The 11,509-nt window shown below is 38.9% G+C and overlaps 2 protein-coding genes across 3 annotated transcripts in view; one reads left to right on the top strand and one right to left on the bottom strand.

Annotated features, from left to right (window-relative positions):
- LOC111564745 (protein NipSnap homolog 2-like) overlaps positions 1 to 4,920 on the top strand; it is a 6,691-nt gene extending 1,771 nt beyond the window's left edge. Inside the window, exons 6-10 of the mRNA XM_023264525.3 lie at positions 71 to 211; positions 1,421 to 1,452; positions 2,613 to 2,707; positions 3,543 to 3,626; positions 3,813 to 4,920. Coding sequence (XP_023120293.1) covers positions 71 to 211; positions 1,421 to 1,452; positions 2,613 to 2,707; positions 3,543 to 3,626; positions 3,813 to 3,877 — 417 coding nt within the window. The 3' untranslated portion in view covers positions 3,878 to 4,920. The remainder of the gene's footprint in view (positions 1 to 70; positions 212 to 1,420; positions 1,453 to 2,612; positions 2,708 to 3,542; positions 3,627 to 3,812) is intronic.
- Positions 4,835 to 8,922, bottom strand: psph (phosphoserine phosphatase). Of its 2 annotated transcripts, none has more exons than XM_023264527.3 (6): positions 8,807 to 8,922; positions 7,967 to 8,110; positions 7,693 to 7,827; positions 5,864 to 6,009; positions 5,538 to 5,686; positions 4,835 to 5,426 (listed from the first exon to the last, which is right to left on the bottom strand). In XM_023264527.3, exons 1-6 carry the CDS (start codon positions 8,848 to 8,850, stop codon positions 5,316 to 5,318), a joined length of 729 nt encoding a protein of 242 aa, XP_023120295.2. In that variant the 5' UTR covers positions 8,851 to 8,922; the 3' UTR covers positions 4,835 to 5,315. The 2 variants fall into 2 exon arrangements, with proteins under 2 accessions (XP_023120295.2, XP_023120296.2); XM_023264528.3 differs by having other exon boundaries at positions 7,967 to 8,107; positions 8,807 to 8,902.
- Positions 8,923 to 11,509: the final 2,587 nt, after the last annotated feature.

Here is an 11,509-nt window from a genome sequence, read left to right as displayed (position 1 = left end):
GCAGCAGTGGCGTGATTAATGGTGTTTAGGTGGATGTAAAGCTTATTGATTGTTGTCCGTTGGTTGTCAGGAGTTCACAGCGTACAGGAAGGAGCGGGGTAAGATGCTGCTGTCTCGCAGGAATCAGCTTCTCCTGGAGTTCAGCTTCTGGAACGAGCCTGTACCCCGAGAGGGTCCCAACATCTACGAGCTCAGGTCCTACCAGCTCAGGGTGAGTAGCAGAGCTGCAGTCTGTATCAGCATGAGGGCATTTTGTTTGATGGAAGTCTGATATCCAATATCAATGCACTGTTTTTCCTGCATTTTGTGTCAGAGCAATTATCATACACGGCCACATGAGGGATTTCTGACTGCATAAATGTAACTGATCGCAGATACACTCAAGGACACTGCCAAAAATAGCAGTATTTAACGATAATTAGTCGCACCCAGTTCATTACAGTTACCATTAACATGTCTAAGTCCATACTGATCCAGTGTTTAATTTAGAAATGTCCCATTCAAATGTCTAATTTGGCTAATATCTGTTTTTTCATGACATTTACTGCACCTAAAATTTCACATCAGTTTAGCAGCCTGTATTGAGATAATTGCATGTAATTTTTAAACTGAAAGATTGCCACATTAGCATAAATGTTCAGTGTTAGTCAGAGCTCCCATGAGGAAATTATTAAGTAGTTAACAGCATAAGCAGATGTAACGCAGACCTGAAGGCTAATGTTTATTGTAGAAACAGTATGATGTAAGTGACAGACCTAATATTCACTCTTTTGTATGAACTTTTCAGTACAAATACATTCAGTTATCTGCCGAGCAGCTCCATTACTGCATTTCTGGATTCAGCGATAAATTCTGCACTTGTTGCAGAAAGAGGCAGCGTTACTCTTTAACTTCATGCTGCTCATGTTTTTCCATTTAAACTAATGATCTCCACTATCACATGTTTTGCTTCTGTGACCTCTAAATTACCTCCACTTACAAAACTACCGTTAGACACGTGACAATCATGTGTCTTTAGCAGTCCAGTTGAGAGCAACCCTGTAACCCGTGCGAAGCTTAAATCAATCGCAGCAAACCACGCCATCTCCTGCAGATTAAGTCGCTCTTTCTAATCTAAAAGACTAAACTGTCTCTAGATCAGTGCGCCCTGCGACATGTGATGAATGCAAGCTATTATCCCTCATCACAGGCTGAGATTACATCCTAGAAACAGCAGGGCGTTTGTTGTCTTAAGTATCGGAGAATGATGGAAGAAGCCTTTGGGTGTAGTTGTTATTGCAGCTTATCTTCACAGTGACAAAATACCTGTGCTACATCTTTGACATTTATTTGCATTAATATGTTTGCTCTGGATAGAAAAAAAAAACTCTGTCATATACGCTTTATTGTAATAAAGAATATTGTGTTTTCTGTCCTGCAGCCAGGAACCATGATCGAGTGGGGTAATTACTGGTAAGGCGGCCTGAATTCATTTGATTCTCTGAACTGTAGTTACAGAACAGTTGCACTACATGAAACCTCTCTCATCATCATTAATAAGAGTTATTCCACAGGGACGCCCTATATTTGAAGCTGTACTGTCGTGCCCTCAAGTCAAGATTCATATTCAAGTGGAATAGCGTGTAAATGTGTGTACATAACAGTTGAGTAATTTGATACTAGAAAGATCCGTTGCATGAGCTGACAGAACGAACAGATCAGCATTTATCAGTTGGTGCAACGCAGTAGATTGCGATGGATTAAAATGAGGATGTGAGCTTTCTGCACACGGATCAGCTTTCCGTATGCATTTTCTTTGTGTTGCTCTTTCTGCTTGTGTGACGGTTGAATCCACAAATCATAACCTGTTTCTGGCTGCTACAGATGTTTCCAGTGTAAAATGCAACCGTCACTATGAGTGTAACTTAAACCCCTTCAAAAATATGAAGTGGCAATTCTTCTTCATGCTGCACTCTGTAATAAGAGCATAAATGCGATTTTAAAATAACAATTTTTGGGGGGAAAAAATCCCCTTTGATAAAAAGGCCACACTCAAGATGAGTTATTTTCCTATATCAAGTTCTTTTCTTCCCTTATGTTTGCGTTTATGTTCACTTTAACCCGTCTTGATTTGAACAAACCTCTATAGTCCCTGCAAAGAATGCAATTTAAAGCAATTTAGATCTAATTTGTGTAGCTGAAGGCTGTAGCTCCTGACTCCTATTACAGCAAAATGAAGAACTGATGCTTCAGTTTTGTATCCAGACAGTATGATTTGAATAGGCTTTAGGGGAAAGTATGATGGATTTACAACATTCTGTTCACTAATTTCAGAAGGACTTGGTCATTGTTTAGATTTATAAACACACATACAAAAAGTCACGGCGTCATCTTATTTTTAAACATGATGTTACAAATCATAATCAAAGTCTATGAAAAACGGTGGTCATGTAGCTGACGTTATCTGGACAGACTAAACAGTTGAGTGAATTAAACAGTCCAGCATAAGTTCAAACATGATATCAGCATCCTTTGTTTAGGACTGGTCAAATATCTTGTGTCGTGTGGTGCTAGTTGAAGCCTTGGGGTTTTTTTGGCCTGTGTTTTGTGACTCAGGTTTCTTTTTTCTGCAGGGCCAGAGCCATCGGATTACGCCAGCACAACAGAGAAGCCGTGGGAGGATTTTTCTCGCAGATCGGTAACCTCTACATGGTCCATCACCTCTGGGGTACGGTTTAATACCAGCTTTTTACAGATTTACACACCAACTGTGCTAGTGCTGAAAACATTAGCTGCTCTACAGAAAATCAGTGATTATTTATTTTTATTGTCATTCATGTAGAAAAAAAATGTGCTGCTTTCAGTTTCTAAAATTTGTAGCTTTTGTCCCCCTAAGTTGACACTTTAGACCTATTATTAGTTTTAAAGGCATTTTTCACAATGTTACTAGATTCAGACAAAAAAAGACGCTGATATTTTAAAACAAACAATGGATTAAATGTGTAAAGTGAACAGAGTTGCTTGTAATGAAGAAATAATCATCCAGCTTTGCAGTTCCTCTCAGCTCTACAGCGTGCTTTGGTTCTTGTCATCTAGACCATATCTGTATTGTTTTGGTTCCCTCTGGCTGCTCTCTCAGTCTCGGCAGACAGCTGTGATCAGGGTGAGAAACTCTCAGTAGTACACTACCTCCCTGCTCCAAACAGCAAAGGACATTAGCGAGTAGCCGGTGAACACTGCGGAGCCTTTAACAGCTAAAATAGATTTTTCCTTAATTAACGGAACTTTAAGGACAGGAAAAAATTTGAATTTCACTGGGTGGAAGCAAACGTGACTTGAACCGATCGCTAATGTGTGTGTCTGCAGATGTGAGCTAAAAGTGTTAGAAAATTTAGTTTTAAACAAATTTATTTTTCATTTACAGCTGCACTCGTGTCAAGTAAAATTTCTTGTAACTTTAATGATTAAGATAATTTAAAAATAGATGCTAGATTCTGAAATAAGTTTTTCCTGACGTTTGCTGCATTTATTTAAGCTGAAATGTGGTTATTTGTTGATTGCAGCTTACAAAGACCTTCAGTCCAGAGAAGACACGAGGAATGCTGCCTGGCAGGAAGAGGGTTGGCATGAGGTGGTTTATTACACAGGTGAGTAAACTAAATTATTTCCAAACAATGCGCCGATTAAAACTCAAAGCTATGTGACTTAATTGTCCAAAGGTTTTCCTTTCAGTTCTGTTGTGTTGCCAGTTAAAGTTAGCTTTTATACAATCACATTTAGAGTTTGCCGAACATCATCCCACATCTAAATCTTTCGCTTTCACCTTCTTCCAGTTCCTCTCATTCAGCACATGGATTCTAGGATCATGATCCCGACGAAAGCTTCCCCGATGCAGTGAAATGAGAAGCGGGCTGGAAGCTGACATCAAGTGGCACCCGTTTGAATGTTACGTCCATCCAGAACATCTCCATCCTGAGTTCAACCTCCCGTCAGTGCTGCCAAACAACATCCCTTCTCTTTTCTCATCTTTGTTTTGTTACTTCAAGATGTCATTCGGGACAGAGACCTGCCACTTATCTGAAATTAAAAGTTACTGAACGGTACCGAGGCACTTGATGATGCACAACGTGTTTTTTTTTTTTTTTTTTTTTAGTTTTTTGGTTCTGGAGTGGGATGAGAAAATTTGACCAATTTAAACCTCCTGAGGGTCTGTATGTCAGACATCTTGTGCCACATTAAAACTGGTCCATAAAGATGGCTCATCTAAGTTTAGAACCAACCAAAGTTACTTGAAGAAAAAAAAAATCGAGCAGCTGTATGGTGTGTATGTGTGGGAACAGATTTGGGAAAAAATAGTACTGCTGAAGCTCAGTGCAGGGGCTTTTTATTTATTTAATGTAAATTTAGCATACGTAACTTTCTGTTTGAGGTGTGCCGAGTAAAAAAAGTGGCACTTTGACATAAGCCATGCCATTTCTGACTGAAGAGAAAAAGCCTCTGTATATCAATAAAGGCTGTACTTCTGTCACCTATCATAATAACATATGATGTCATAATATTTAATGTCTATTATAAATCAGACATTGTTTTGCAAATCACTCCTCTGTGGCTTTCCTGGATGTTCCTAGATTCTATCATGGTGCCGTGTTTGTAACTATGGCTTCCACCTTTTTCTTGTGACGACCGCATGCCTGGTTTTAAAATCTGTTTTTATCCAACATGTTTTAATGGGGCATAGCAATCATGTATGATAAAGTGAAAACAGGTGTTACCTATCTGTGGCTGAGTGAATCTGCTACAGAGCAGACAGTTGTGCTGCTTCATACTGTAATAGAGGTTTTATTCTTAAAGGAAGCATGTTTATCTTATCTTTTTATTCAGCAGGAACCGTGTAAAGAGGGGAGCAAGAACATCAACACAGATTAAAGCCGTCCAAACATCCTTGACAGCATGTGCTCATCTTTGATGGACTGAAGTCACCACAGCTCTTACAGAACAGATTCACAACATTCCTCCAGCTCAGTGCAGGTGCCATAATATCTAGGGTTTGTATTAGCTTTGCTAAAGGCTTTGATGTAAAAAGTGCAAAAACACTAAAATCTGAATTTCCTTCACACTGACAGTGTTCAGTTATATTATTTAGTCTGTTCTAGTATAAAAACCAATAGGGCACCGTCCCTATTAAGGTAAAATTGGTCTCATTAGTGTAAACATTTTTATTTATTATAAAAATCTACTAGAGTCTAAGGAAACGTGCACTGGATATAAGCATCAGTGACACACCCTTAGGTGCAAATATAAAATGTTAAATTAGCAACAGTAGTCTTTCAGCATCTCTAAATCTTCTCCAGCTCCTTTAATAGCTCCCCAAAGCTGGTGACGTACCATGAACACCTCTCCTTAACCTGCGGCCTGACGACGTTCCCTCCAAATCCAACGAAAGCATTCTGAGGACAAAAGATGAAGTGTTATCGTGTTGGCTGTGATTTCAAAAACACATTAACTAGCTATGAAAGATGCAAAGATGAGTGTTTAAGCAGCACAAAGTGAGCACTTACAGCTGGAGGGCAGGCCTCTAGATCAGTGGCTCCGTCTCCAATCATCACCACAGTCTTGAAACCGTGTTGTTCCTTCAACATGCTGATGACTTTTCCTTTTCCGCCGCTCTCAGCTGTGGGCTGACTCTCATCAAAACCAGCATACTCTCCTGAAACACAAATGTAGTTGAATTTAATCAACCAAGCTGAGCTCAGACAAGTGAAAAACTGAAGCTCTAAGGACTGATTTGTCACGATTTTTGACATGAATCCACTCACGGGACTACTGCTGAATTGTTTCGTGCGCTCATTTTTTTAAAGATAGATGCACAGTGGTCCACTCTTACCGTTGAAGTAGAACTTGAGTCGGTTGGCGTAGACGTGATGCAGAGGTATGTTTAGCTGTGTGGCCACATGCTCAACAATGCAGCGGAAACCACCTGAAATGAGGAACACCTTGACATTGCGCTGGTGCAGACTGTCCACAAGCTCCCTAGACAAAAACAAATGGACAAATCAACACTCAAATCAGAAGGAAGGAGCTTAGAATCATTCCCCTGTGTCAAGAAGTCCAAATATGTCCCTTGCCTGATAAAGAAGGTGTATCATCTCCCAAAATACAGTATTTAGAAAAAGTATTCAGCCCTTACCAAGAATGACAAGAATTTACAACAAAAAGACTCTCTCATTCCAAAGTGGAGACAGACTTCTACAAATTAATGTCAATCAATTAAAAATATGAAATGTAAAATAAGTAACTGAATAAGTATTCACCTCCTGCAGTCAGTATTTGTACATAGATGCACCTTGGATTGAGGTCTCTCCAAAACATTCACCCTTTTGTCTTTAAATTATTTCTATGTAACTTTGGTTGTATGTTTTGAGTCGCCATCTTTGTTCAAAAACAAATCTTCTCTCAAGTTGCAGTTTTCTTACAGACTTTATCAGATTGTCCTCTGGGATTTTCCTACACTTTGCTGCATTCATTTTACCCGCTGCTCAGAAGCATCCCTTCATGATGATGCTGCCACCACCATGCTTTACTGTGGGGACGGTGTGTTTGTGATGATGTGCAGCCAAACATTGCGTTTAGTCTTGTGGCTAAAGAGTTCAATTTTGGTCTCGTCACGCTCAAAAACCATCTAGTTAACTTGAGAGTCTCACCGTGTCTTCTGGTGAATTTTATGCAGGTTTAATATGTCTTTTATTTCAATAATGGCTTTTCTTTCTAATAAAGTTTTGACTGGTGAAGAACCTGCAGCAGTAGCTATATGCACCGTTTCTCCCAACCCAAGCCCATCTGGAGCTTTTACCTCCTTCAGTGGAGTCATAAGTGTCTTGGTGACCTTCCTCACTAGTCTCTTTCAATCACTTTTAAAGAACTACCTGTTCTAGGCAGATTAACATGTGCCATATTTCTTAATGATGGATGTAGTAATTGTACTCCAAGAAAATTCACTGACTTGGAACTTTTCTTGTATCCATCCTCTGATTTAAGCTTTTCAACAACTTTTATCACAGAGTTATGTGAAACATTCTTTCGTCTTCATGGCGTAGTTATTACCAGGAGTACTGATGACTCAGATGACTTCAATTTCACTAACTGTGATTTCTACCACCAATTAGCTGCACCCATGTTTGATGAATTGAGTCACTTTAAAGGGGCCGAATACACATGAAATTACTATTTTTTCTTAACATAAAAAACAATAGTTGACATAACTTTGTAGAAATATGTTTCCACTTTGGCATGAAAGAGTCTTTTTTGCAAATTCTTGTCAAAAGGGCTAAATTAAATTGACCATGATTCAATTTTGAGAAGTAGTAGAAGTGGAAAACCTTCTATAGGCACTGTAGGAAAATCCTATTTTAGACACTTCTAGACACTGAATGGCTCCACTGTGTTGGAAAGGATGGAGCATAAATCAACTGCTTTTTCTAGAAAGCAGTTTCTGACATACAAATTACCACTATGCTGTACAAAATGCAGCAGTACTTTGGCATTTTCCCACAAGATTATTGCTTTCACTGACTGTGCGCATACAGTGATTGTACTGTATACTGTATGCACATCACAGCCAGTTTGCTCTTCACACTCAGGCTGCTTTGCTCATCAATATTTCTGGAATACAAGGTCCACTGAATGACAGACTAAACAAACTCCTCATGCACTCACCTAACACCTGGAGTCAGCTGAGGTGGGTGGTCTGTTATCAGTTTGTTTACTTGTTCTCTGGAGCATCGGATGATGGAAAGACGCTCAGTCAGGGCCTTTTTAAATGTCACTGAGCCGCCCATTGCTTTGCGAGTCCTGAAACACGAAAGCAAGACAAGCGCATGTAACAAACTCTGTATCTGTACAACAAAGCAGATAAATATGGAATGCAGTAGTTTATATGATTAAATGTGACTTTGACAGCATGTGTGCACACATTAAACAATCCGCATACATTTCAGTGACTGCATCCCCCACACCACAGAACTTGGCGAGCTCATCGATGCCTTCTTCTTTGATGACTGTGCTGTCCACATCAAAACAGACAGCTTCTGCCCTCCTGAAGAGTTCTTTTGTCTGTGAAAGAGTTGTCATCCTGCTGGGAAAAGAAAAGCGTACAGCATGAGAGCAGCAGCAGCAGGTTTGATAAGTCCGAACCTGTCAGGTGTCATAATGTGGGAACACTGGGAAGTCATCTGAGGGTAAATCTGATTGTCAGCAGCAGGGTCCCGTGATGTATGTGTTGGTTTAACGTGAGATCTGTGGTTTTAGGCAGCAGCTGCCTGACTTCATTACTCAGCTAAGCCCTGTGTCCAGTGGATGTCTTTCATCCAGTGGAGCAGCAAACACATCTATTCACTGAAATACCTATGTGCAAACGTTTCTGCATCGCCGGAGTTGGTCTCCAATCCCACCCGGTGGTCGGAGCCAACAACGCGTTACATAAAGCAGTGCGCCTAAACAAACCATAGGACAGGGATGGACATCCTCTGCGTTTATTGCATCACCCTCAGCCTCACCACAGAGGACCAGGCTGGCCGGAAAATAACAACAAACGCGACGAAGCTCGGAAAACGAGCCGTTTCTGCCTGTTTGATATAAGAGCTCACAGCTGCAAGCGACTGGCGGTGAGATGTCAGGACTTTATGTTGGGAACGGAACCGACAGCCGGCTGGTACCTGCGTGTTCTCCACGGCTCACAACCGGAAACAAACCGCGAAACTACTCGAGCAGCAACAGCTGGGTTGTATCTTCGAGAAAATATGTTAAACACGAGTTGTCCTGTGGTACTTACTGGTAAAAGGAGCGTTGACAAGGCACGAACAGCAGCCTCAGCATACACAGCCTCTACCGACGGACTCACTGATGAGGAAGAGACGCGCTGAATGACGGACCAATCAGAGAGCAGCCGCCGAGGGACCGCCCACTACCGGCCCGGCTCCATGGCGACACCAATGGTCAGAGAGGCGGAAGACGAGCACAAAGAAAAACGGCCTCAAAGACACAAAACTAACACAAAAAGATTTAAAACAAGAATAATATGTAAGAAGGACACAACAAATACATGTCAAAGTAACACAGAAAGATTTAAAACGACAATCATTTGTATGAATGACACAGCAAAGACATGTCAGACTAACACAAAAATGTAAAATAAGAACAAAGAAATATAAAATGTCAACAAAGACATGAAAAGCTAGCATAAAAAGATTTTTAATGAGACAAAAGAAATGTAAAATGACAACAAACAAATGTCAAACTAACACGATAAGATTTAAAAAGGGAAAAAAGAAATGTAACCACACATTTGCAAAACAGCCACAATAAGGAAGAAAAATTTGACCACAAAAGGATGCAAAACAACTGTAGAGACATGTAATACTAACATAAAGAGATTTAAAACTAGAACAAAGAAATGTAAAATGACAGCAAAGATGCCAAACTTCTAAATTAACAATGCAACATCAAAATATGAAAAACCTCCACAATGAGAAACATAATTACCACAGAGCAATACAAAATGACAACAAAGACATTTAAAATGATCATAGTAATGTGACAATGACAACAAAGAAATGTAAAATGGGAGGAAAGATGCAAAACTACAATAAAAATGCAACAGAACAACAAAAAAGACAGAACTAGCATAAAGAGATGACCGAAAACAGATATCAGATCAGAAGATGTTAAATCATCACAAAGAAACGCAAAATGACAACTAAAATGCTAAATGACCACAAACAGCAACTAAACACAAAGAGATGTAAAACAATGAAAATGCAAAATGACAAAAGAAAGAAACAAAGATTGCTAAACATGCACATGAAAAACAAGATTCACAAAGAAAAGCAAACTTAACCAATGCAAAATAGCAACAAAAGCATTCAAAATGACCACTACATGAAACAAAACAATCATAAATAGGAACATTACAGTGGAACATTACTACTTAATGAATGAAAAATGACAGCACCAAGTGACAAACCTAATAAACTACTATGATGCCGAATCATTCAAGCTGGTCACACTGGACAAAAATATTTAAACCTTATGACTGTGAGCCTCAATTTTCAAATTAAAACAACTAGTCATTCTGATAAGAAACAAAGTCACAAATGTAGATTGCTAGAAAGTTTTTCAGACTTTTAAAAATAGCTTCAGAGCAGCACCATATATTTTGTAAATGACCCTCTGAGTTTCTTCAAACATTTTCAGGTAATTATCTTTTAAAGAAACCTTTTAAAATGACCACCAACAGGCAATATGATCAGTATGTTTTGCAGTAATTTTTTCACTAAAGTAGCAGGGTCTTAATTAAAAGTTGCAGTATGCAGTTTTCAGTCAACAGTGAGACTGTATTTATCGTGCGACTGATATAACATCTCAAAAGTGCTGACAAAAACTACCTTTTAGGTTCAGGATTGAGGCTTTCTGCTATGTTTCAGCTCTAGTAACTAGTTTTTCCCCTTCGACACTCCGGCCTTTATGGGTTGCCAAGGAGATGTGGCTGACTCTTGATAAAATGGGGTTATTTGTGGATTCCTCTCTTGATACACACATTTTAGCTTTAGTCTCTACATTTCACTTCATTGTTAGGGAATAAAATGTAAAAGTCGACTATTTTTTTGGTGTTTTTCTATCCTACAAGTAGATGGGAGTTTCTCTTTAATATAAATAATGGATCAAGTTTGCTCGCTATTAAGAGTTTGATTCCCTGTTGAGCAGCAGAAGCCAAATTTTTTTGTTTTGTTTTTTTACACTGTCAAAATGTATTGTTATAAATTGAAGTATGTATAACGCATAGTGCTGCAAAAGACAGTAAGTATGTTCAACTAGAGCTCATTGTGTATTGTGACAGGCAATTCTATTAAAAAGTAGCAATGAAGCAGTCAAACTTCGAGAAAGTACAGTATCATCCTCAAAAGTAATCCTGCTACAACATTGATGCATTTAAGAGTTTAAAAACATAAACAAAAATAGAGATGTGTCTAAATTCGCTGCAAGAACAATATCTAAGTGTGAGTATGTAAATAAACTGTAATATTGTGAAGTTTGAAAAACACAAAAACACACAATACAGAGAGAGGAAACAAGCTACAACACTTGGAAACTGTCATAAAGGCTATTTCTCCAGTAGTTCTTATTAAAGGACCAATGTGTGGGATTTAATGGTGTTGTAGACCGAATTGTATTTAATACTCATCACCTTCCAAGTGTGAAGGAGAACAAACAGTGGCCACTAAGAACAGGAAACGTCCTCTTTAGAGATAATACATAGAGGTAATTAAAAGAAAATTAAAACACGGCAGTTTTTTTTTCAGAAGATTATACACAAATGAAAACAAATATGTATACTGCCAATAGATTCCCCCTACAAATCCCCCTACACTCTGGACCTTTAAATCGTGTGCTCATCAGCTAGCAGGAATCTAAAAAAGTACAAAGCAAGGAAAATAATTTGTTTAGATTTACAGCTTTAAATAATAGAATATGTCAT

Source organism: Amphiprion ocellaris, chromosome 7, assembly GCF_022539595.1.
Source record: "Amphiprion ocellaris isolate individual 3 ecotype Okinawa chromosome 7, ASM2253959v1, whole genome shotgun sequence".
In the NCBI taxonomy this organism is placed as follows: domain Eukaryota; kingdom Metazoa; phylum Chordata; class Actinopteri; family Pomacentridae; genus Amphiprion; species Amphiprion ocellaris.
Note: the sequence above shows the minus strand (reverse complement) of the source record. Positions and strands in the feature narration are given on the sequence as shown.